Source organism: Musca domestica, unplaced genomic scaffold (genome assembly GCF_030504385.1).
Source record: "Musca domestica strain aabys unplaced genomic scaffold, Musca_domestica.polishedcontigs.V.1.1 1, whole genome shotgun sequence".
NCBI classification, from domain to species: domain Eukaryota; kingdom Metazoa; phylum Arthropoda; class Insecta; order Diptera; family Muscidae; genus Musca; species Musca domestica.
The window spans coordinates 7,346,085-7,367,939 of record NW_026712114.1 but is presented as its reverse complement, the minus strand read 5'-3'; the positions used below and the strand labels follow the sequence as shown (position 1 = coordinate 7,367,939).

At 33.2% G+C, this 21,855-nt stretch overlaps 4 protein-coding genes across 5 annotated transcripts; 2 read left to right on the top strand and 2 right to left on the bottom strand.

Annotated features, from left to right (window-relative positions):
- Positions 1-361: 361 nt before the first annotated feature.
- Positions 362-8,241, bottom strand: LOC101899788 (uncharacterized). Of its 2 annotated transcripts, XM_020035321.2 has the most exons (6): positions 8,026-8,241; positions 4,407-4,672; positions 4,182-4,193; positions 1,170-2,422; positions 717-866; positions 362-650 (listed from the first exon to the last, which is right to left on the bottom strand). In XM_020035321.2, the coding sequence occupies exons 1-6, from the start codon at positions 8,189-8,191 to the stop codon at positions 569-571; spliced, it is 1,929 nt and encodes a 642-aa protein (XP_019890880.2). In that variant the 5' UTR covers positions 8,192-8,241; the 3' UTR covers positions 362-568. The 2 variants fall into 2 exon arrangements, with proteins under 2 accessions (XP_019890880.2, XP_011290813.3); XM_011292511.3 differs by lacking the exon at positions 4,182-4,193 and having other exon boundaries at positions 8,026-8,231.
- A 5,806-nt stretch (positions 8,242-14,047) lies between these two features.
- LOC101900308 (glutarate-semialdehyde dehydrogenase) lies at positions 14,048-16,158 on the top strand. Its single transcript, XM_005179269.4, has 3 exons — positions 14,048-14,576; positions 14,641-14,929; positions 14,993-16,158. Exons 1-3 carry the CDS (start codon positions 14,292-14,294, stop codon positions 15,937-15,939), a joined length of 1,521 nt encoding a protein of 506 aa, XP_005179326.1. The 5' UTR covers positions 14,048-14,291; the 3' UTR covers positions 15,940-16,158.
- A 2,622-nt stretch (positions 16,159-18,780) lies between these two features.
- On the top strand, positions 18,781-20,171 carry LOC101900475 (replication protein A 32 kDa subunit). The gene is made up of 3 exons (XM_005179270.4): positions 18,781-18,936; positions 19,270-19,912; positions 19,980-20,171. Exons 1-3 carry the CDS (start codon positions 18,924-18,926, stop codon positions 20,056-20,058), a joined length of 735 nt encoding a protein of 244 aa, XP_005179327.1. The 5' UTR covers positions 18,781-18,923; the 3' UTR covers positions 20,059-20,171.
- On the bottom strand, positions 20,153-20,863 carry LOC101900651 (uncharacterized). The gene is made up of 3 exons (XM_005179271.4): positions 20,733-20,863; positions 20,432-20,629; positions 20,153-20,363 (listed from the first exon to the last, which is right to left on the bottom strand). Exons 2-3 carry the CDS (start codon positions 20,607-20,609, stop codon positions 20,296-20,298), a joined length of 246 nt encoding a protein of 81 aa, XP_005179328.1. The 5' UTR covers positions 20,610-20,629; positions 20,733-20,863; the 3' UTR covers positions 20,153-20,295.
- Between the last annotated feature and the right edge of the window lie 992 nt (positions 20,864-21,855).

The following is a 21,855-nucleotide window of genomic DNA, read 5'->3' as shown; positions in this document are numbered from 1 at the left end:
TCATATCCTTTTTGAAGATTCATCGGATCAAAGTAAATTGGATAGTAGATCAAAACTTCTCTAGCCTCAGCCCCCTAGAATAAGATTTAAATGAATTTAACCAGTAACTTTTCTTCATCAGAGATTTTAAAACCAAATTATTCTTGAGAATTTTTGGTTATAACTTAAAAAACTTCCGATGTACTTTTTGTGTGCGATGTGTTCCACAAATTTCCAAGTCTTCTCCTATGAACTTGGAAGCCTGAAAAACCTTCCCAATTTTCCAATCACAATTTTTAGCTTAAAAGATTAAACAAATGAAGTTTTTTTTTTTGCTTTCATATCAGTTGTATTTTTTATAATTCAAAATGCTTGTAACGTATTAAGTGGTTCACTTTTTGTTTAAATTGGTTATTTTCATAAAATGCAACATTGAACAAGCTTTTTGTGTAAAAATCAATCAAGCAAATGATTCGATTTTTACATCATAATTATTAAAATAATTCTTTTGCTGATAAGCAGTTTCATTTTTTATGGGCCCCAAGAAGTTTTATTTTTGTGTTGGGGCATTGTTGAGCTTTGCAGCTGTTTATTCCGTTTTGACGGGAACATAGGTTAAAATGATGGTGGAGTATGGAGACACCTCCAAATCAGCTGTGGCAATTTTATTCCTATAATACAAAAATGCAAACCATAAGTATATGAATATGTTTCAAATTAAAATATCTTAAACTTACTTGGCCACAACATTGGTAACATTGTAGTTATCACTAATGGATACCACAGTCATTTTTTCCGGCAAACTGCTGTTGTCGGTCACATTGGCCGCTTGGGTGGCATCAGTGGGATTGAACAGCACCAAGAAACCAGGATTGCCCGACTTTATTCTATATTCAGCAATAAAAGGTAAATGAAAATTAGCATTTCGATTTAAATAAAATAAAAACATAACAAATAAACACAAACTCATGCATAAAAATAATAAAATATGTATTATCAACCGTTACATTAGTACAGAAAATCCTCTCACCTTTGTCTAAATTGTATTATAACCACAACCATTGATGTAAAAAGTGTTAGCATTAGAAAGTATGGGAAATATTTTTTTAGAAATAAGTTAGTCACACAAGTTAACATTGTTAATTAGACAAATCACAAATAGCAAAGATATTCTCATTTAAACAATTTACCTTGTATATCCAACCAATGGATCAATGGGCAACAAATTGAAATCACCATGCATATAGGATGGCGACAGACGAGATGTCTCAATTTGTTTGGAAATGACATCACTTAGACTGCCATAGGCTCCCTTGTCAACGGGCACGACAGGTGTACCGGGCAACAGAGACAGGAATAAGATGACCGATGATGGTGGCACTTCAGAATTTACCTCAGCATCTTCCACATTCCATTGTAACCAAGTGTAGTTACCAGCTTCACGCATAACATTAGTCAATTCACTACGCAAATCCTTGTCCTTGGGTGAACTCAAAGTCTTGACAAACTTGCCATACAATGGTATATCAATGCCCATTTCACCCGAAGCGGTACGATAAACTTCTGGACGTATGACATCATCGGCAACAGACAAGAAACCATCTTCGGTGGTGTTTTTAACAACAGTCAAATATTCATAGAGCACATCACCCAAACCCTCTTGGAATGTTGTTTGCGTGTGAGTCCAGAAACCGTATTGGGTCAAATCATATTTGGGATTTTCAGCTGGCACTTCATCCTTGATTTGCTTGGACAAGATGAAGAATTTGGTATTCTTCAAGCGTATACCCTTGACACCCAATTGCACCAGATGTTGCAAAACATGACTCAATTCCTTCTTGACAATCGTATCGTTCATGTGCAGATCATACAAACCATCACCGAATTGCGACAGCACATAATTGCCTGGCATTACCTCAGCCCAGGCAGAACCATTTACCAATGACAACCAATTGTTGGGTACCTCGGGTTTTTCAATCCAAACAAAAGCAGAACGTTTCGTTTCATCATCCATGGCATCCTTCAATAGACGTGATGTCTTTGGCACAAAATTTGGTGTAATATCGAAAATTACGTTGGCTTCGGTATCCTTATAGTGATTGACAATGTTACGAATCTTCTCTTCGACATCGGGATCACGCACATTATAGGTAAGTTCGGCGGGCATTTCGTAAATAACACCGCTTGCTTTGAGTTGTTTAACTAATTCAACATTTTCATTGTTTGACTCGAAATTGGAGAACTTAGCCAAAATTCCACTCTTATACCAGGGCAATGGTTCGGGAGCAGCACATTTGGGTGTTTCGACAATAATCAGAATGGCACCCACCAACATACCCAACCATACCAACCAGAAAGCAATGAAGAAAATCCAACGTAAACGTATCCAGAACGGGTCATTGGCATATTTCATTAATTCCTCCTTGGTCATGCCAGTGAAAGCCTGATATAAAAAAGAAGAGAAATGGCAAAATTTAAAAAAAAAAAATTAAAGATGGGTCTTAAAGAAGATTATATTGATAAAAAAATGGGTGACGATAAAGATAAGCATAAAAATAGGCTGTAAACCAAATTAATAGATGCAATGAGAAAGAGTCAAGGTCAGATGGGCCGACTATATGTGGGTTTGGAAGGATGGAAGGAAGGAAGGTATTGTGTATTAGAGAGCTGTAGAGGGTGAGTTGAAAAAAAAAACTGCAACCAATTTCAGACTGCTGTCATTTCTAAGATACTCGCCCGAGAGCTGTTAAAATTATTCCAGTGACAGCTCATTATATTGTTTACAAGCGTACAAAAGCATTTTGGTAAGAATTTTCCAGAAAAAAAGTTATTTGTGATAATGTGATTTCTTTATATTTGGCTGGAAAACCTAACGATAGCTATGTGTGTGCACTCCAACATTTCTTTCTTTCTTTCTTTCTTTCTTTATTCAATTCATACTTAATACTAAAGCTTCCAAGGCCAATTAATTGTATTAATAAGGTACACACCAAGTAGAAAAAAATCAAAATAACTTATAATTAGCTATAACATTATTAAAAAAACAAATTATAAAAGGCTCCCCCAGCCAAAACTACAAAAAAAAAAAACAAAAGGCAAAATAACCAACAACAAGCAATTAATTTTTTTTAAGAAAGGTGAACAATAAAGGCGACGATAAAAATAATTTAAAAATTATTATAAAAAAGAAAATAAAAGCTCAAAACAACGAAAATAAAACTAATTGGGATAAACTAAATGGGATATATTTATATATATATAAATGTGTATAAATCTTTTGTGTCTCGGCCGAATACTATCGCGAAAATATTCTGGAGGTTGTATTAAAGCCTTGGGCACGCAAACATTTTGGCCGCAGACCTTGGACATTCTAACAAGACTAAGCACCATCGCACTCAGCACGCGCCACCCAAGAATGGTTACAAAATGAGGTTCCTCGCTTTATTTTCAGTGCACAATGGCCACCAAAATCTCGGGATTCAAATCCGTTGGACTATTGTGTCTGGAGTACTTTGGAATGTAAGGTTGACAAGCGCTTCGCCGGGAATGGGCCAAAATACCGCAGAGCAACATTCGGGCAGCGTGTAACAGTTTCATTGGCCGTTTGAAGGCCATAATTCGTGCCAAAGGTGACCAATTCGAACAAATCTAAACTTATTTAAATTTTCCTATAGCTCCTAAAATATCACCCATTATATTAACCAAAGCTAACTGTAACAAATATACGTTTATGTAGGGAATTTGTGTAAAGAGAGTTTTAAATTTTAAATCGGATGGAGCTAAATTATGGGATCTATTTCATAATTTTAATCGGTTTTCACTAAATTTGAGGGAAGTGTTTATATCTTGTATCAAAAATCATTGCTATAGAGTGAGTATTAAGACTTTAATATAAAATCGATTTGATGCAAACTTAGCATACTTGATTCTGGTCGTAACTTGATCATATGTTTGGTGCTTCATTTACATAAAATGAAAATACATATGGGAGCTATATCTAAATCTTAACCAATCTGGACCAAAAATGAGGAAAGTTGTAATTATGAATTTCAGATGTTTGCAAATATGGTTCTATGATATCTCAAGTGATGTAAAATATAAATATGCATTCCAAAATTAAACGAATAATTTGAGCCTACATGGTGTTTGATTTGTTTAATAAACTGAATTGAATTTAAATGCATTAAACTAGCACTACCAACCTGGTCGTTGTCCTTTTTACATGGAAGTTGCATTGATTTATTAATATATTCGCAAAACGTGAAAATTTGTTAAATAATCTATAGGTAGCTATATCTATTTCGATTTTTTTTAAATAATAACTTAATTTTATCGCATTTTATATTAATTCTAACTCACAATTTTATCAATCATCACAATCACATTGTATTCCAAATATTGTTTCCATAAACAACATTACAACTTACCTTTCCATTAACATTGCCAATATCAATTTTGGCATCGCCATTTTGATGGTCACCACCCTTGATGAATTTAACTTCTTCACGTTTTTCGGCCAACTTTTCATTATCTTCGGCACCTAACATTTGTTCGTCGGCGCCATCATTATTGATTTCTTCCTGCACCATTTTGGTATCTGTCGATGAATAATCACCGCCTTTGCTATCAACAATATTTTCGGTTGATGCTGTATTGGTTGACAATGATGACGTCGATGTCGTGTGTAAGTCTTCTGAAAATACAGAAAATGAGAAGAAAAGAAAAATTTGTGAATGAATTCTTTGCGATTAACAAGCACAAAGAGATAAGGGTAAAATGTATATACACATTTTCGTATTGAAGAAGTTATGTAATAAAAGTAATAAAACATTATTTATTTGCAGAATATGGGTATAAAAAAAACAAGAAAATCTATTATTTTTGAACCATGAAATATGAGCATTAATATTATGACTATAACAACATTTACGTGTGAACGAATAGCAGCACGTTTAACACGTACCATAATATTGGAAGTATAAAATATGCAATGTGTTGAAGATGGTCTTTAGGTCTGTACATAAGTTACTTCTTCGACGGAAGTATTAAAACAATTCATTACAACTAATCATAATAGCACCTTCAATGCGTTTCCAAAAAGGAACGAACCACAATATTTTAAACCGCGGATTGATGAACTTGAAGAAAGCAAGCCTTGCTGTAACGCTATCGAAATTTTTTTTTGTATTTTAAAAATGTGTACTAGTGTTCGGAAGATTTGTTCTCCACTACCTTCAAATAATAGTAGCAATTGATTTTTCAATGGCTTACTTCTTATCCTAGTTATTGTCATTGTTAGCTATGACCTTGATATTGTTGAACCCCCAGCATCAAGTACCTATTTCCGAGAAAGCGATAACTTATCTACAGGATATAGGGATCATGGGCACTCAACTCTTTCACTATACGGGCTGACTTCCTGTGGCATATACGTAAATATGACATTTCAAGAACCCCAATAATTGGGTGTGCCCAATTGATTTCTACTTTGTTCTCCTTGATGCTATGCAAATTGTCCCTTGTTTATATGCATATGATAGGAGAATCGGAATCATTTTATGGTTTTTGCATAAATTGTGACTTATTACTTATATTTGATCCTTAGTGGACAAGACTGGCGGCCTATAAGGATTGATCACCAAAATTGGAAATAAATTAGATAAAATACCTTTATATTCAAATTCAAATTGTATACGCTAGGGCAGTCATTACCTACATATGAGAGGGGTAGACAACGAAAGCCGGAGCGACAGATAACGGTCAACGGTATCAGTTTGGTTGCTCTTGAAACAGTGTAGTTTCAGAATCAATCTTATCTGTTGGAAAACTATAAATAAAACAGCGTAGAACAAGGATAAACTAAGTTTCTGCTTTCTTCCTAAATCGTTTTTTTTTTTTTGACAGTTGACCGCGTATATTTTGAAATGCATTTTTTCTACGTCGTTGGGTCAGGGTATCGCATGTCGAGTTTTTATTTTATTTTTATACCCTCAGGCATAAGGCTATAGAGGGTATATGTTTTTTTTTTTAGACCCTAGAATCTTTGAACCAAATCCGTCTGTCTGACTGGCTGATGCGCACGATAACTCTCAAAAGGAGTATCCGGTTTGGTCCAAACTTGGTACATCGTAATATTATTATCAAACTTAGATCGAGTTCGGAGATGGGTAATATCGCTCCATTCATTCTTGCACCTAACAATCCCCCCCTCCCCACTGCACTGCACAGACAGATAAAGGATAATCCGATTCTGCTCCAACTTTGCTAATCCTAATATTTGCGTTAGTTCTAGGTCAGGTGCAAAAATGGATAATATCGGTCTACACCATCAAGTGCCTCCTCCACAAAAGGTAAATATTTTTAATAATTATAACCCTTATAAATGTGATGTGAGAATCCGATTGTCTTAAAATGTCTCACATCCCAATATTTTTATAAACCCAAGATCGGGTGTACCTCTCCCACAAAAGGTCGAATTTTGAATACAAAATGAACAATATTGGCCCATTACTTTAGAACCTACTGCATAGAATACTAATAACACAAGTCAAAATATATTTTATTAGTCGAACATTGGCTGAGGGTATACATCTGTTGGCTAAACCGAGATATACTTTTTTTAACTTGTTTCTTTTACATTTGTATCGTTATAGTGGAACAGGTCCTTTTATTTTCCTTTATACATTGTCCCCGTATACCCATATTAATTTGTGAATATTAAAATAAATCATTTAGACTACGCCCATTTAAATGTGTACACGTTATCTTTTCGATGTAGGTTGCAGCTAAATTGAAATCCGATTTACCCCACAAACTTTTGTAAAAGCACACACAGAAAAAAACTGTCATTCTCTGATTATAGTGTGTAGTATTCGACAATCTTTAATCTTGAGACTGGGCTTATTTAGGGCCCGGACCGTCCTAAAAGAAAAATATCTCCGGAAATCTAGAGGTGTTTATAATTTTTTTGATTATATTGTAGATATCTTCTCCGTTCCAGATCCTGCAAGAATCTACTAGTTTTGCATTTTTTTCGATATCATAAAGGAAAAATCGGTTATCGTAGTAAAAACTTTGACATTCTTGCAGTTCTGTAACAGACCAATCGAAAAAAATAGCATCTTATTAAGATTGTACCTCATTGTCATTTCAACACAAAAAAAATTTTTTGTATGATCCTCATATAGGTACCTAACTACCCATATTAATTTATGTATATTAAAATAAATCACTACATAACTACTTGGACTACGCCCATTTAATTGTCTACACATTATCTTTTCGGCGTAGGTTGTAGCTAAATTGAAATCTGATATACCCCAACAACCTCTTGAAAAATCACACAGAGTGCAAAAAACTTTTATTCCCTGATTGAGACGGGCTTAATTAGGAAACTGTCTCGTATTAAAATGAAAGGTATGCACACACATATATTCATATTAAAATACAAATAAACGGAATTTGTGCAATTCTACACATTTTTATTAAATGGAATTCATTTAATAACAACAACATACAAAGGTATATGAATTCTCTGGATTTCCAACATCCATTTATATGAACTAAATTGCTTGAGAATTGCTGACGCAACAAAGGCAAATTCAGTGGTGAGATTTTGGGGCGTTGTGTAGTTAGGATACAACAGCAGCATTCAATTGAACGTTCCTACACTTCTCTCACAATTAAAGATTTTCTTAATATTCGTCGGATTTTGCCAACATCCCCTCTTAGAGCATCTTGCAAAGCCACGTGCAACCATAAATTGCTAAAAAAGAATACCTATATCGACTATTTGAAACATGTTGGCATTGTTGTTGTTATATGCAGTATAGAACTTTTATCATGTCTGTATAACAGAAAACTTATAAAATATGTAGATACATTCAAGCTGAAACCAGCCAGCACAACACGCACACATAATTTGTAATGTTGTTAAATTGCCTTCCCCAAGAGTAACCTTAGTCTATTAATAATATAATATGCTATTAATATCACACATAAACATTTCAATAAATTATAAACTTAAATTGAATATTTTAAGCTTACCTTTACTTTCACTGTCCCTTGGAAGAGCTTCTTTCTTTTCAATGTTGCTATCCTCCGATATCGATTTGAATACTTCAACTTCTGTTTGACGATTGTCTGTCGCCGCCTCCAATTCAGCCGAGCTGACATTCACTTTTCTTTTATTCTTTGTTAATATCTTCATCATAGTTTTCTGTTGTTCCTTGTTATTCTATTGTTCACAAGGGTTGATAATTGTTGCCAGATTGTTTTATTGTATGTTGAACACAACGTAGGCGCAGACGTCAAAGTTTAAAACAGACGATTATGGTGAGGTGCTAACGAATTATTTTTCTATATGAAAATATATGATACATAATACTACTATTTAAAAAATTTTAATTTTTTTTTTACTTCTTAATGTATTTATTAATTCATTATTTTATTTGTTTATTTAATATTAATGTGAAAAAATGTAATGGAGAAAGGTACAATGTAGCGAACTGTTAAAAAAATGTTAATGAATAAACCATAGTAAAATTAAGAAGGTAAAGTCATTTCAAAAAAATACACCCGTGTCTACATTTTCTGTAATTTACCTTGTAAAATTTCACTGCATAAAAATTGGTTTCCATACCTCCATCCGGTCAAATAAATAATTTTGAAAAAATTCTAAACATATGATTGCATGACCTCATCTTCTTGATTCTACAATGAAATAAACTCTATTATCGTAGAATTATTTAAGAACTAATAGGAAAGGCGTTACTTAGTTCCACAAAAACTAGATTTTAATACTCCCCATTCATGATGCATTTACAGTAAGGTAGTAGCAAAACCAGCTGCAACTGAATTGATTCTATTGTGATATAAGTTCGAATTCATGTTGAACATTTTTTCAAAGCAATATTGAAAAAAATTCCCTGACAATAGAAAATGTTTCCCTTCACCTTAGTCATGATAGAACTAAGATGGAAACTTCATGCAATCAAATAATTACAACCATGGCCCAATAAGAAAGGTTGCTCAACTTCAACTAGAAAAATGCAACTCTGTGCTGGAGTCTTATAGTGTCAAATAGACTTTAAAGTATACAACAGTTGGCATTATTAATTTTTTTTTTCAAAATTCTTTTATTGGGAAAAACCTGCGATACAAAGTTTGGAATATCAGGGTTATTCCACAAGATTGAATCTAAAATAGTAGGACAATAATGTTGAATCACAAAATTGTACAATTTGTTACCTATTTCGTCTAAAATTTGCATTTATTTTGCAACCAAATTTGAAACAATTTCAAATTATTGTATTTTTAATTCAAAACAATACACACACATACACAAAATGTGTATGTTTTGACAGAATTGGGGCACAAAAAGAAAAAAAATCGTGTTTAAGGGGTAGCTTTGTTCTATCTTCAGCAATTATGCCACATGGTAGAAAAAATACAGGTACATGCATTAACGCTTGGGAACATTGATATGTCAAAAATTTTTAAATGTCTTTTCAAATATAAGTAGATTTTTATTTGTTTTCTTATACGACGTCGTTCGGAGGTTATTGTAATACGCGATTTTTAAAAATTTTTACAAATTTAAATAATTTTTCATTCAACATTTTCAATCCCAAAATTGGTTTGACAGTTCATTGTCCCAGCAGCTGTATCGATGCGTCTACATATATTCTTCTAACATGTTATGCCATGATTACAACCATGGTACAATAAAAAGGTAAGGTGCTGGTAAGAGCTACCAGCTGATAACAATTATTCTTCTAAATGTGCTCGAATTCTACCAATTTTGTGTATTTATTTATTGTTTTGAATATGAGGAAAATTAAAAATGAGGAAAAATATTGAATAAATGAAAACAACTTTTTGTATGCAGATTTGTCAAGAAACGGGCATAGCCTCAGAGCTGTATTTCTGTAGTTTTATGAAGCTGCTATACCTCTGTATTGTATCATGATTATAATTTTTTTAAATTATTCATTTGACAACATCTCATTGTCAAAATTTATGTTTACAAATCCATTGTAAACAAACAAATCAGTAATGGGAACCAATTTTCTATGCAATGAAATTTGACGAGGTAAGTTACACAAAATGCAGGGATGGGAATGCTTATTTGAAATGACTTAACCTTTTTAATTTTACCATGACCATAATATAGAGGGTATATTATATTAAATAGAATGGCAACCAATTGTAACTCCTCAAAAAAAGCATTTTAGACCCCTAAGGGCCAACACAAGATTGTTACCATGGTAAAATTAAGAAGGTAAAGTCATTTCAAATAAGCATTCCCATCTCTGCATTTTCTGTAATTTACCTTGTCATATTTCAGTGTTTAAAAAAGGGATCCATCTCTGATTTCTGTGTATAGAATCGATTCATAAATATACATTTTGACAAAGAGATGTTGTCGAACCAATAATTTTGAAAAAATGTAAACATATGATTGCATGGCTTTACCTTCTTAATTCTACCATGCTTGTTACACTTGATGTTCAGATTTTTTAAAATATTAACAACACTTTTCAACAGACTTTTTTTGCATTCTGCGAGATTCGTTGCATTAAAGATTCGTCCCTGCCGAACTTATCTGATCTTTTCATTGTTTGATTCGTAACGGATAAATTACAATCTCGCATTAACATTCAGTTTTTTACAGGTGTTGTGGGTATGGAAGCATATTGATTGCCTTAAATTGTTCCGTAATGATTAAACTTAACACTTTTGACATGTTTTGTTATTTCAATTTACCTTTCGATTAGGCGCCACAAATCCTTAATAATTTTATAAAATTATTTTACTCAATGACAATTTTTTTAGCAGTATTACGAATATTCTTTAATTATTTTTTTATTCAAACTTCTGATGCAATTTTGCAGTGACTTTCTTTTTTTAAAACTACATCAATCACAAGTTGCAGAGTAAAGCAACGAACTATTCAACGTGTCAATACATCCAATACAATGGACAAAGCGCAACTAATGTTGCGCATTGGCATGCATTGAACTTTTAATGCGTGTGTGGAGTGAGCGCTTGAAGCTGCAAAATTAAATTGCAGTTTGCAGTGCAGACTCAATATCAGGTTTTAAGAAATGCAAAGAAATTATACCTAACTAACAACCAGTGGACAGAAAAACCGCACATACCTAGGTGTGTACAAATGTACAGTGGTTAACAAAAGTTCTTTGATATTTTGACCCAAACATTAAATATTTCGCAATATTCATAGGAGGCAGCGTATATGAGAAATACATTTAGTTTTTGCTTAGACTTAAAATAAATGTTATTAGTGATTTTTGGTGTTATATCTTCACAACAATTCTATTATATCCAAGTCCAAAAACACAGTAGCAATGTACATTGCCCCGTCATGTCATGCAACTACAAAAGACGAGAATATCAAAAAGCGATATCATAGTGAAAAGAACTTGAACAAGCGTTTCAAATTCCACTAATACACACACATAAGTGGGTAGGTATGTGCTGGAATGCACAATCGAGACAGTTTTTTTGTGCTGATTTGAAAATTCATGTTGTATCGGAACATCTCAAATAAGCGAGTATATCTTTTTTTGGGAGCAATCACTTATAACAAAATGCTTGATGTATGTGGCTATAGCTTATTAAACATCTTTCATATCAAATTATTTAAAATTGGATGTTTGCGCCCGAGGAGAAACGAATATTTTTGGTTTAACAAAATGTTGGCATCATTTCGGTGGAATCCTTTTTCAACCGTGATTTGATGTTGAAGGGTCCACATTGGTTTTGCCCACGCGGGGATTTTAAGTAACCAGAAATGTTTTTCGGTGTTTTAAAATATCTAAAATGTTACCATTTCTGAGGGGGCCCGGCCCCAACCCTCACTTTGTCGGCGCAACACGTACAATAAATACAATTCAACAAGAATCTCATAAAAATTTGCTGGTGTTAGAGTTAAGGTGGGAATACATAAAGAGCTTATTTGGCTGGCTTCTTCGGAAATGAACAAAGGAGCGTATGGTTAAAATCGAGCCAAGTCAACCTGAAACTCCTTTATTTCTCTACAAAGAGCCAGCCGATGACTTAAGCCTGCTAAGTAAGCGCTTTATGTATTCCCACCTTTAGGGTGTTAGCACATAAGAAGCTTGAAGTCATGGCTAGGCAAATTTTGTGACATTTCATTGACTTAAGCCAGCTAAATAAGCGGTTTATGTATTCCCACATTTTGGGTGTAAGAACATAAGAAGCTTGAAGTCATGGCTAGGCAAATTTTGTGACATTTCGTAAAACCCTGGCCTCGTTTTCCATTATAAGTTGACATTTATATGCCTAGCCATGACTTCGAATTTGAAATTGTAAAAAATAACACAAAAAATTAAATTTTAATCAATTTTTTTATTCGAAAGATCAATACCTGACATTAACATTTGAAAATGATTTCGGACATATGGGCACCGCGGCTGTTCTTGACGAAGTGCATTCCGGACGTCCACTTCCGGCCTCATTTTTGAAGAAATAAGGTACGATGATGCCACCAGCATCCTTGTTTCTTCGAACAACATTTCTTATTGAGCCATAATATCAACATATTATCTTAATTTTAAAAAATTACATTTTTGGAATTTGGATTATTAAATTGAAAATGCTTTCACACATGATACAATAAATAGGTAAGGTACAGCTACAATTTTTGACTAAAGGTGAGAATACATAAAACGAAATATGGTATTGGAATTCCTTCTTAATTATACCAAGATATAAACCTTTTGTGTATCAGAAAAATTAAATTTAAATCCATAATGTGATTTTTTGTTAACATACATCTATAATTTTTGAAAATCTTGTTTTTAAGAAAATTGATACTTTCGAGTTATACCACCTTTCCAAGGTGGAGAGTATGGAACAATAAGGAGGTAGAACAGCTTCTCAAAACTACAAAAATACACACATGAGGCCATACCCGCTTTCTGTCAAATTTGCATGCAACAAGTTTTAACATTTATTTCATATTTTTGGTAATTTCTAAAATGAGTCAAATAGCGCGAAATATTATGGAAATGTCTGGATGTTCTCTCAAAAACATGACCCTAAGTGTTTAATCTTTCAATTCCATGGCAAATCTCATTAATATTATTAACGCGCGCCCGGCAATTCAAGTTTTTTTCCAATCATTGATTTCGAAAATATTTTGTTTTTATTTTTCAAAACAACAAACACATACACAAAATTGGCAGAAGTCGGACACACTTAGAAAAAAATGTAATCAGCTGGGAGCTCTCCTTTAACTTTTATTGTACCATGGGTGAAGGGTATAAAAAAACAATTATAGAAAAGAATGACAAATAAAAGTTTGTATAGTTCAAACAATTGGTTTCTAAATTCTAATCCATAGACATTTCCAATTAATTGCCAAAGACCTAAAATGATAAAGACTAGATAATGCATTTTGAGCAAATGATTTGTGTCAGCAATATATAGAGACAGATGCATTTATATATAAAAACCACAATTACAGAGACGAATGGCAAATAAAAGTTTGAAAAATCCAAAAATGTGGTTTCAAATTGTATTCCATAGTCCTTTCCAAAATTTTGCATATTGCCTTAGCGGTTTAAATCAGTCAACATTAGTATCTATGTTGTTATGATATCATAACAACAGAGTTGCCATATTCTGACTTTGTCTTGTGCAATATGAACCCAGCGGTTTAAATAAGTTAATCACAAATTATTTAAAATCATGCAAATTTTTAATTTTAGTAAATATTAGTATTGAATTATTCAACATTATTTGAGCTTAACATAAATACATGTGCTCTGTTTCGGGACTTGTAAAGTATCAGCAAGAGTTCTTGTACAACAGTTTCAAACATATCGAATGTAAACATACAGAAACAAGGTCTACTACCAATATTCTATTCTATGTCTTTGCTTGCTATTTGCTATGCTCCAGAACGGAATCTATGTTATTAGAAAATTTGGCAACCTTATCATATGTTTTGCACCCCAATTTTCTCACTCTCATTTTTTTGCACACACACACTTTTTCTCTCTCTGTTATCATCAAAATAACAGTACAAATCTCAACCCCCTGCCTCTTGCATGATAACACCTAAAAGGCAATTGACATTTATTAAAATTAATAGAACTAATTCAACGAGCTACAACTGAGATAAATTCGACGGAAAATTTTGATTGTGGTAACTTGTGATTTGGGTGCAAAGTAACAAAACCCGAAATTTTCTCCAAAAGTTCATACTGCAGGCAGTATACCAATAAAAAAATCGAACATTTATTAAATAATCAATAAGGAAAATGTTGCGATTGGCAGTGTCGAGTGTCCTTATGATTAAGCCACAAATACAACAACGAGCAATGTCTTCTTTGGTATGTTCAAAGGCATTGATTGATGGCAAGTGGGTATCAGCCAGCAGCGGTGAAACATTTGAGGTTAAAAATCCGGCTAACAATAGGGTGGTCGGTAGTGTACCCAACATGAATGCCAAGGATGCTCAATTGGCCATAGATGCTGCAAAGAAGGCATTCTATTCAAATGAATGGGCCGGTTTGACAGCCAAACAAAGATCTCAGTTGTTGAAGGTGTGTAAAATTTAAAACGTTCCTCGGTATCTTTATTCTAATCTACCATATTTTGTTTATTTAGAATTGGTACCATCTGATCGAAAAGAACACCCAAGAAATTGCCGAAATTATGACAGCAGAATCTGGCAAACCCATAAATGAATCCAAGGGAGAAGTAGCCTATGGCAATTCATTCATGGAATGGTTTGCCGAAGAGACAAGACGAATTTATGGAGAAATTGTTCCATCCCCAATACAGAATAGAGAAATTATTGTTATGAAGCAACCTTTGGGAGTGGCAGCCCTCATAACACCCTGGAATTTCCCATTGGCAATGATCACACGCAAGGCTGGAGCAGCTCTAGCTTCAGGTAAGTTGTTGTACTCCGTTTAAAAGTTTTTGAATTGCTTATTGATAAATTCAATTGCTTCAGGCTGCACCGTTGTCATAAAACCAGCAGAAGATACACCCTTGACAGCACTCGCCGTTGCAAAACTTGCTCAGGATGCGGGCATACCTGATGGTGTAGTTAATGTTGTAACCACCAAAGAAGCAGCTCCTATTGGCGATCTATTTTGTAAAAGCCCTGATATTCACGGTATCTCTTTCACCGGCTCCACAGAAGTAGGCAAAATACTTTTCCGCCAATCAGCCGATGGAGTAAAGAAGGTATCTCTTGAGTTGGGCGGTAATGCTCCCTTCATTGTTTTCGATTCTGCAAATTTGGAAAAAGCTGTAGATGGGGCAATGGCTTCAAAATTCCGCAACTGTGGTCAGACATGTGTTTCAGCAAATCGCTTCTTTGTCCAGGAAGGGGTATACGATAAGTTTGTAGCGGGACTCAAACAGCGTGTTGAATCATTAAAAATTGGACATGGAGATTGTGCCGATACTCAAATTGGTCCTCTAATCAATACAATGCAATTCAATAAAGTTTCTGGATTTGTTGAAGATGCCCGCAGCAGAAATTGTAAAATCGTTACAGGTGGCAAGCCCCTAAAGGATCTAGGTGACCTTTTCTACGCCCCAACCATTGTAACTGATGTTGCAAAGGACGCAAAAATCTACACCGAAGAAGTCTTTGGTCCAATTGTTACCATTATTAAATTTAAAACCGAAGAGGAAGCCCTTAAAATTGCCAATGAATCGCGACGAGGTTTGGCTGGTTACTTCTTTAGTGAAGATGTTCAACAGATATTCCGTGTTGCTAAACGTCTAGAAGTTGGTATGGTTGGTGTTAATGAGGGTATCATATCTGCTGCTGAAGCACCATTCGGTGGTGTCAAAGAGTCCGGAATTGGTCGTGAGGGCTCCCACCACGGCATTGATGAATATACTGAAGTCAAGTATATTTGTTTGGGCAATTTGAAATATTATTAAATTTCATTACGTCACTGATAAAATACTCGTATTCAAGTTATAATAGCAGCTTTAAACATTCGTATTAACAAAGAAAGTCTTCCACGCAATATCAGCATTGCAATTTTGTCGTTTAATTGTATTAAGCCATACTTTGAGTCCTAAGCACTTGCAAATAGATAATATTATTATGTATGTTAATAAATGCAACATTTAGTCAAAATAGAGACTAGCCCTGTACATACTTGTGTTATTTTTCTAATTTTTGGTAGTACAAGAACAGAATGTTTATGTATGTTGAAAGTAACTACATGCCAATTATATGTCAAATTACATGTGTGTTCTCCAGATTTTCTCTATTTGAATGATGATATAAATTTTAAAAAACGAACGTAGAATGGCCTTATTTCTTTCGACATATAAAACAAACCATATCTCTTTCACATTTCTTCAAGATAAGGTAATCTCTTTTTTTAACCAAAATACGCGGAAATATACTCAAGTAGGTTTTGATGGGGCAGCTGTTTTGACATAAAATGACATATTGATCACGATAGAGCAATCAGGATAAAGGGCTTCAATAGACTAAACAATATATTGAATATTGTTTGCATGGTAGAATAAAGAAGGCAAAGTCATTTCAAATAAGCATATCCATCTTTGCATTTACTGTAACTTACATTGTCAAAATATATTGTGTAGATAACAGGTTCCCATCTCTGATTTGTAAATATACAGTGGGTTTATAAATAAATATTTATTCAATGAAATGTTGCTAAATGATTTATAGATTTTTAGTTATTTGAGCAATTCTTGCAGGTTCGGCAACAGAGCATATTGCAGTTCTGGAACAGAGCAACTCTGTATGAGCAAATACTGTATGATTCATAATATTTCCTATCACACACTTGCCTATGTTTTAAATATTTTCGGATGAATTTTTACCACAAACTTATTCAATATAGCAGGTTCTGCAATAAAACAGTTGTTCTGTTCCAGTACCAGCAAAAATCCAATCGCTTTGCAATTTTTTCGATATTATAAAGGGAAAATCGGTTATCGTAATAAAAACGTTTACATTCTTCCGGTGTTTTAAACATCCAAAAGTCGTTTTCTGTTAATTTTTTTAACATCCAATTGTTTTTCGAAAAATGAGAAGATTGCAACTCAGTTAAAAATAAATAAATTTGACATGGCAAATAAAAAATAAAATCAATAGGTAGCAGTGCCCTACCTTGATCTCATTGTACAATGGATTATCCACTAATTATGCCAATGTAAACAAGCCATTAGTTACGCTGCACAAACATGGTAGAAAAATACAGGTAGATGCATCAACGCTTGAGAGCATTGAAATGTCAAAAATTTTTAAATTTCTTTTCAAATATAAGTGGATTTTTATATGTTTTCTTATACTACACAAATCGTGGATTGTAAAGATATGCATTTCTCAACAATTTTTACAAATTTAAATAAATTTTCATTCAACATTTTTAATTCCAAAATTGGTTTGACAGTTCATTGTCCCAACAGTTGCGTCGATGCGTCTACCTATATTCTTCTACCATGCTACACAAATATCAACAATTTTTACAAATTTAAATAATTTTTCATTCAACATCATGGTAGAAGAATATAGGTAGACGCGTCAACACAGCTGCTGGGACAATGAACTGTCAAACCAATTTTGGAATTGAAAATGTTGAATGAAAAATTATTTAAATTTGTAAAAACTGTTGAAAAACGCGAATTATAGTAGCCTCCGAATGACGTAGTATAAGAAAACATATAAAAAATGAATGAAAAATTATTTAAATTTGTAAAAATTTTTGAAAAACGCAAATTAAAATAACCTCCCAATGACGTCGTATAAAAAAAAAAAAACATATAAAAATCTACGTATATTTGAAAAAAAAAAAAACATTTAAAGTTTTGTGACATTTTAATGCTCTCTGGCGTTGATGCATCTACCTGTATTCTTCTGCCATTTTCATTTACCAACACCTATGCTATGTTTACATTCAAACCCTTAAAAGTGTCATCAATCAATCATACACATTTTGTGTATGTGTGTGTATTGTTTTGAATAAAAAATACAATAATTTGAAATTATTTCAAATTTGTTTGGAAAGCAAATGCAAATTTTCGACGAAAATTGTCCAATTTTGTGATAAAACTTTATTGTACTACTATTTTAGATTCCATCTTGTGGAATAACTCCGCAATTTCATTCTTGTTTCGCGGTTTTTTTCCAATTTAAGTTTGTTATAAAAAAGTATACAAAGCCTACTGTTGCATATTTAAAAGTGTATTTGACACTATAAGACTCCAGCACATAGTTGCATTTTTCTAGATTCTTTTGAGTTGAGCCACCTTTCTTAGGGTTGTATTTCTGTAATTTTACGAAGCTGTTCTACCTCATTATTGTATCATGGTTATAACTAAAACTGTATTGTCCTACTATTTTATATTCCGTCTTGTGAAATAACCCCGAAATTCCAATCTTGTTTCGCTTGGTTCTTTCAAATTAAGAATATTGTTTAAAAAAATAACAAATTAACAACCTCATTATTGTATCATGGTTATAACTGAAACATAAAGTATTTTTTTGTTCATCAATTTGTTTAGACACTGTCAATGACAAAAAAATAAAACAAAATATTTTACAATTCCAAGGGTGCGAAATAGAAATAATAACAGAAGATATACAAAAATAAATGAACTAAAAATATATAAATATATAAAAAGAATTATTTATTAATACGAAAAATCACTTTACGTAGCCTGTGTAAATGTAGCATTAACTTAAATCCAGGGTTAACAATTCTCTATTGATCAGTCATTTCTTTGTTTCTTTGGTGTTGGCAACCATGCTGGCAATTTTATATTGCAAATCGAATGCAAAAAGGCGCCCGTAAACACACCAAACAAACCCAAGCAGCCGCTACAGAGGAAAACACGATTTAATTTCACAATTTTGGTAGAATATATAAAAAATACAAAAAATGAACGACACATGTAAGTTTTGGAAACAATTTGAATGAATAAAAGTGGTATTGTATATATGAACTCTAAGCACACTGTTTGGAAAATAGTGGCTTAAGAGGAATGGAGGAGAATCCATGATCTTTTCCTGGAATGGAACGGTGTAAAAATATATCAACATCTTATACATGCGCTTAACCTATTTCTTAGATATATCAGTGCGGCACATCGTTCTAAATTCACATTCCAAGCAGCCAGATTAAAAAGGCTTCCTTAGAGTAATATACAGCCACCATAGTCCCTAAAAAATATCTTTGTTGTAATAATTTTGTTAATGAAATTAACATATTTTATTGTGCATTTTAGTTGGAGGAGATTTTAATGCCACCCAAAGCCATGACGGAGCCGCTTCGGAAAAGAAGGCAGAAGGAATTGCTCCTGTTATGATAAAACAAATTCTCAGTTCACCTGAAGGAAACTTCCAAATGTTTGACATGAGCTTTAGTATGGTGTGCATCAAGGGCATCGTACGTAATATTGATACTTCATCGACCAAAATTACTTATACCCTGGAGGATAGTACCGGTCGCATAGAGGCACATTACTGGCTTGAAGAAGGTGACACTTCCAAGTCACCGAATGTAATGTTAAATCAATATGCAACCGTATATGGTAGTGTAAGATCACAGGGTGGTCAGAAGACATTGATGGTCTTCAAAATGTTGCCAGTAAATGACCCAAATGAAGTTGTTACCCACATCTTGGAAATGTTGAATGCTCGCTATAAATCTGAAGAATTTGCAACGAAGGGTAGCAATTTTGATTTCAATGGTGGCTCGAAGGCAAGCAATGATGGTGGCAGTTTTGGTATACAAAGTGGTAATGATTTAGGGCTGGAGGGTAAAAATTTGGCTATATTCAAGGCCATTAAAGAACACATTTCGAATGATGGTATCAGTCGCAATGAATTGAAACGAAAATTCACCCAAATGAAGGAAGCCGAGTTAAAGTAAGCAATACTTCCCTTAATATCGAATATCTAATTTTATTTTTGTTCTGTTTTTTTTTTTTTTCAGTGGTATTTTGGATTTCTTAATTTCCGAAGGTCACATCTATTCAAGCATAGACACAGATCATTTTCTCAGCACGGAATAGGAACATTCCTAATATCGAAATAAGCATTTATATAATATGTACTGTTTTTTTTTTTTATACAAATACACCAGAAATAAAATTTTCTTTTCACATGTTACAGTTTAGAACTCCGATTTAAGATTGACATTTATTATAATCGAAAATATTTAAATGGAAAATAATCTAAATACACAAAGTGATCCATGGCAATGATAAAAACTTGAAGTTCTCCTCGCCATGCAGCAGTATTCTATAATCCTAATGGTGTTCGGCATGTTCCTTGGCTTGTGATTCAGCCCAGGCTTTCTTGTTACCAGGAGAGTTAGCTGAAATACGAAAAATCACGAGTTAATATGTTACATATTCTTTCTAACTACCATCAATATCCACTTACCCAATTTGCTAATCTTGTAGAAGACAGGAATAGACAAACCAAAGGCAAGGAAGTAGTAGCGCCAGATCCATTGATTCTTAATGTAGTGCTTCAATGGGAATTGAGCGATTTTGGCAGAAAAGGTGTAAGGGAATTTCATGGGGTTGCCAACGGGCTTTTCAACAACTTTGTCAGCCATTTTTTGGATTTGCTACAAGTCTGGAAAATGAAAAGCAAACACAATTTAACGATTTTTACCCAACTTTTTTATTCAAAAATTATGTAATCTTAGTATTTTTCACAAAAAAATGCACTCCAATACCTCCTAGTCAAGAAATTTGCAAAATGTCAATGTACAACCTGAAGTTGGCTGTAGTGTTGTAGAATAATGTACTAGTTGGTAACCATATACAATTATAGTGTTGCCAGTGTTTGTTGTTATTTACACATATTAAAAAATTATTTGGTGTGTAAATCTTTCTTAAATTGTCTGATTTGCTTTCTCTTGGCCGATTGAAAAAATAAACTGTTAAATTAAGGTAATTTTTGTACATTGTTAAATACAAATCTATCTGTGAACAAGGACAAAGAATTATCCTACACCAGCATTCATTTATTTTTTTTGTTATACGATGTCGTTCACAGGCTGTCGAGATATGCGTTATCAACAAATTTATCTAACTTGCAAGAATCTACTGTAATTTTTTCGATATCGTAAAGGAAAAATCGTTTATCGTAGCCAATATTTGTAAATTCTTGTAGTTCTGGAACAGGCCAATAATATATAAAATTTTACTACCATCACCGATTTTTCCTTATGTTATCGAAAAAATTACAAGACTACTATAATTTTTAAGTCTTGGGACAGAACAAGTGTCTTTTTTCAGTTTCTTGCCAATATGACATCTTCCCAATTTTTTTGGCTTTTAGACAGTCATCTGCTCTGTTCCAGAACTGCAAAAAGTACACCTCTTACTTCGATAACCGATTTTTCTTTTATAATATCGAAAAAATGTGAAATTAATAGATTCTTCCAGGTTCTTTAACATTTGCTCTGTTCCAGTTCCTGAAAGAATCTACTAGTTTTGAAATTTTCGTCGATATCATAAAAGGGCAATTCGGTTATCGTAGTTAAATCTTTTACAATTTTGCAGTTCTGGAACAGACCAATACTACTACAAGGTTCTAAAAATGTTACGACGATAACCGTTTTTTGCCATTGGACAAAAATTGCAAAACTAGTAGATTCTTGCATGTCCTGGAACAGAGCAAATCAATTCAAGGTAGAACCTGTTTCAAACACAACTCTGAAGCTACAGTCTTGTAACTTCGAATTAAAAAATAAATGCGAAAAGTGTTGTTTGTTTAATTTACACATTTTTCACATATTTTAATTCCAAAGAAAATCGCATAGAAATAATGGAAGAACTCTGCTCTCAACCAGA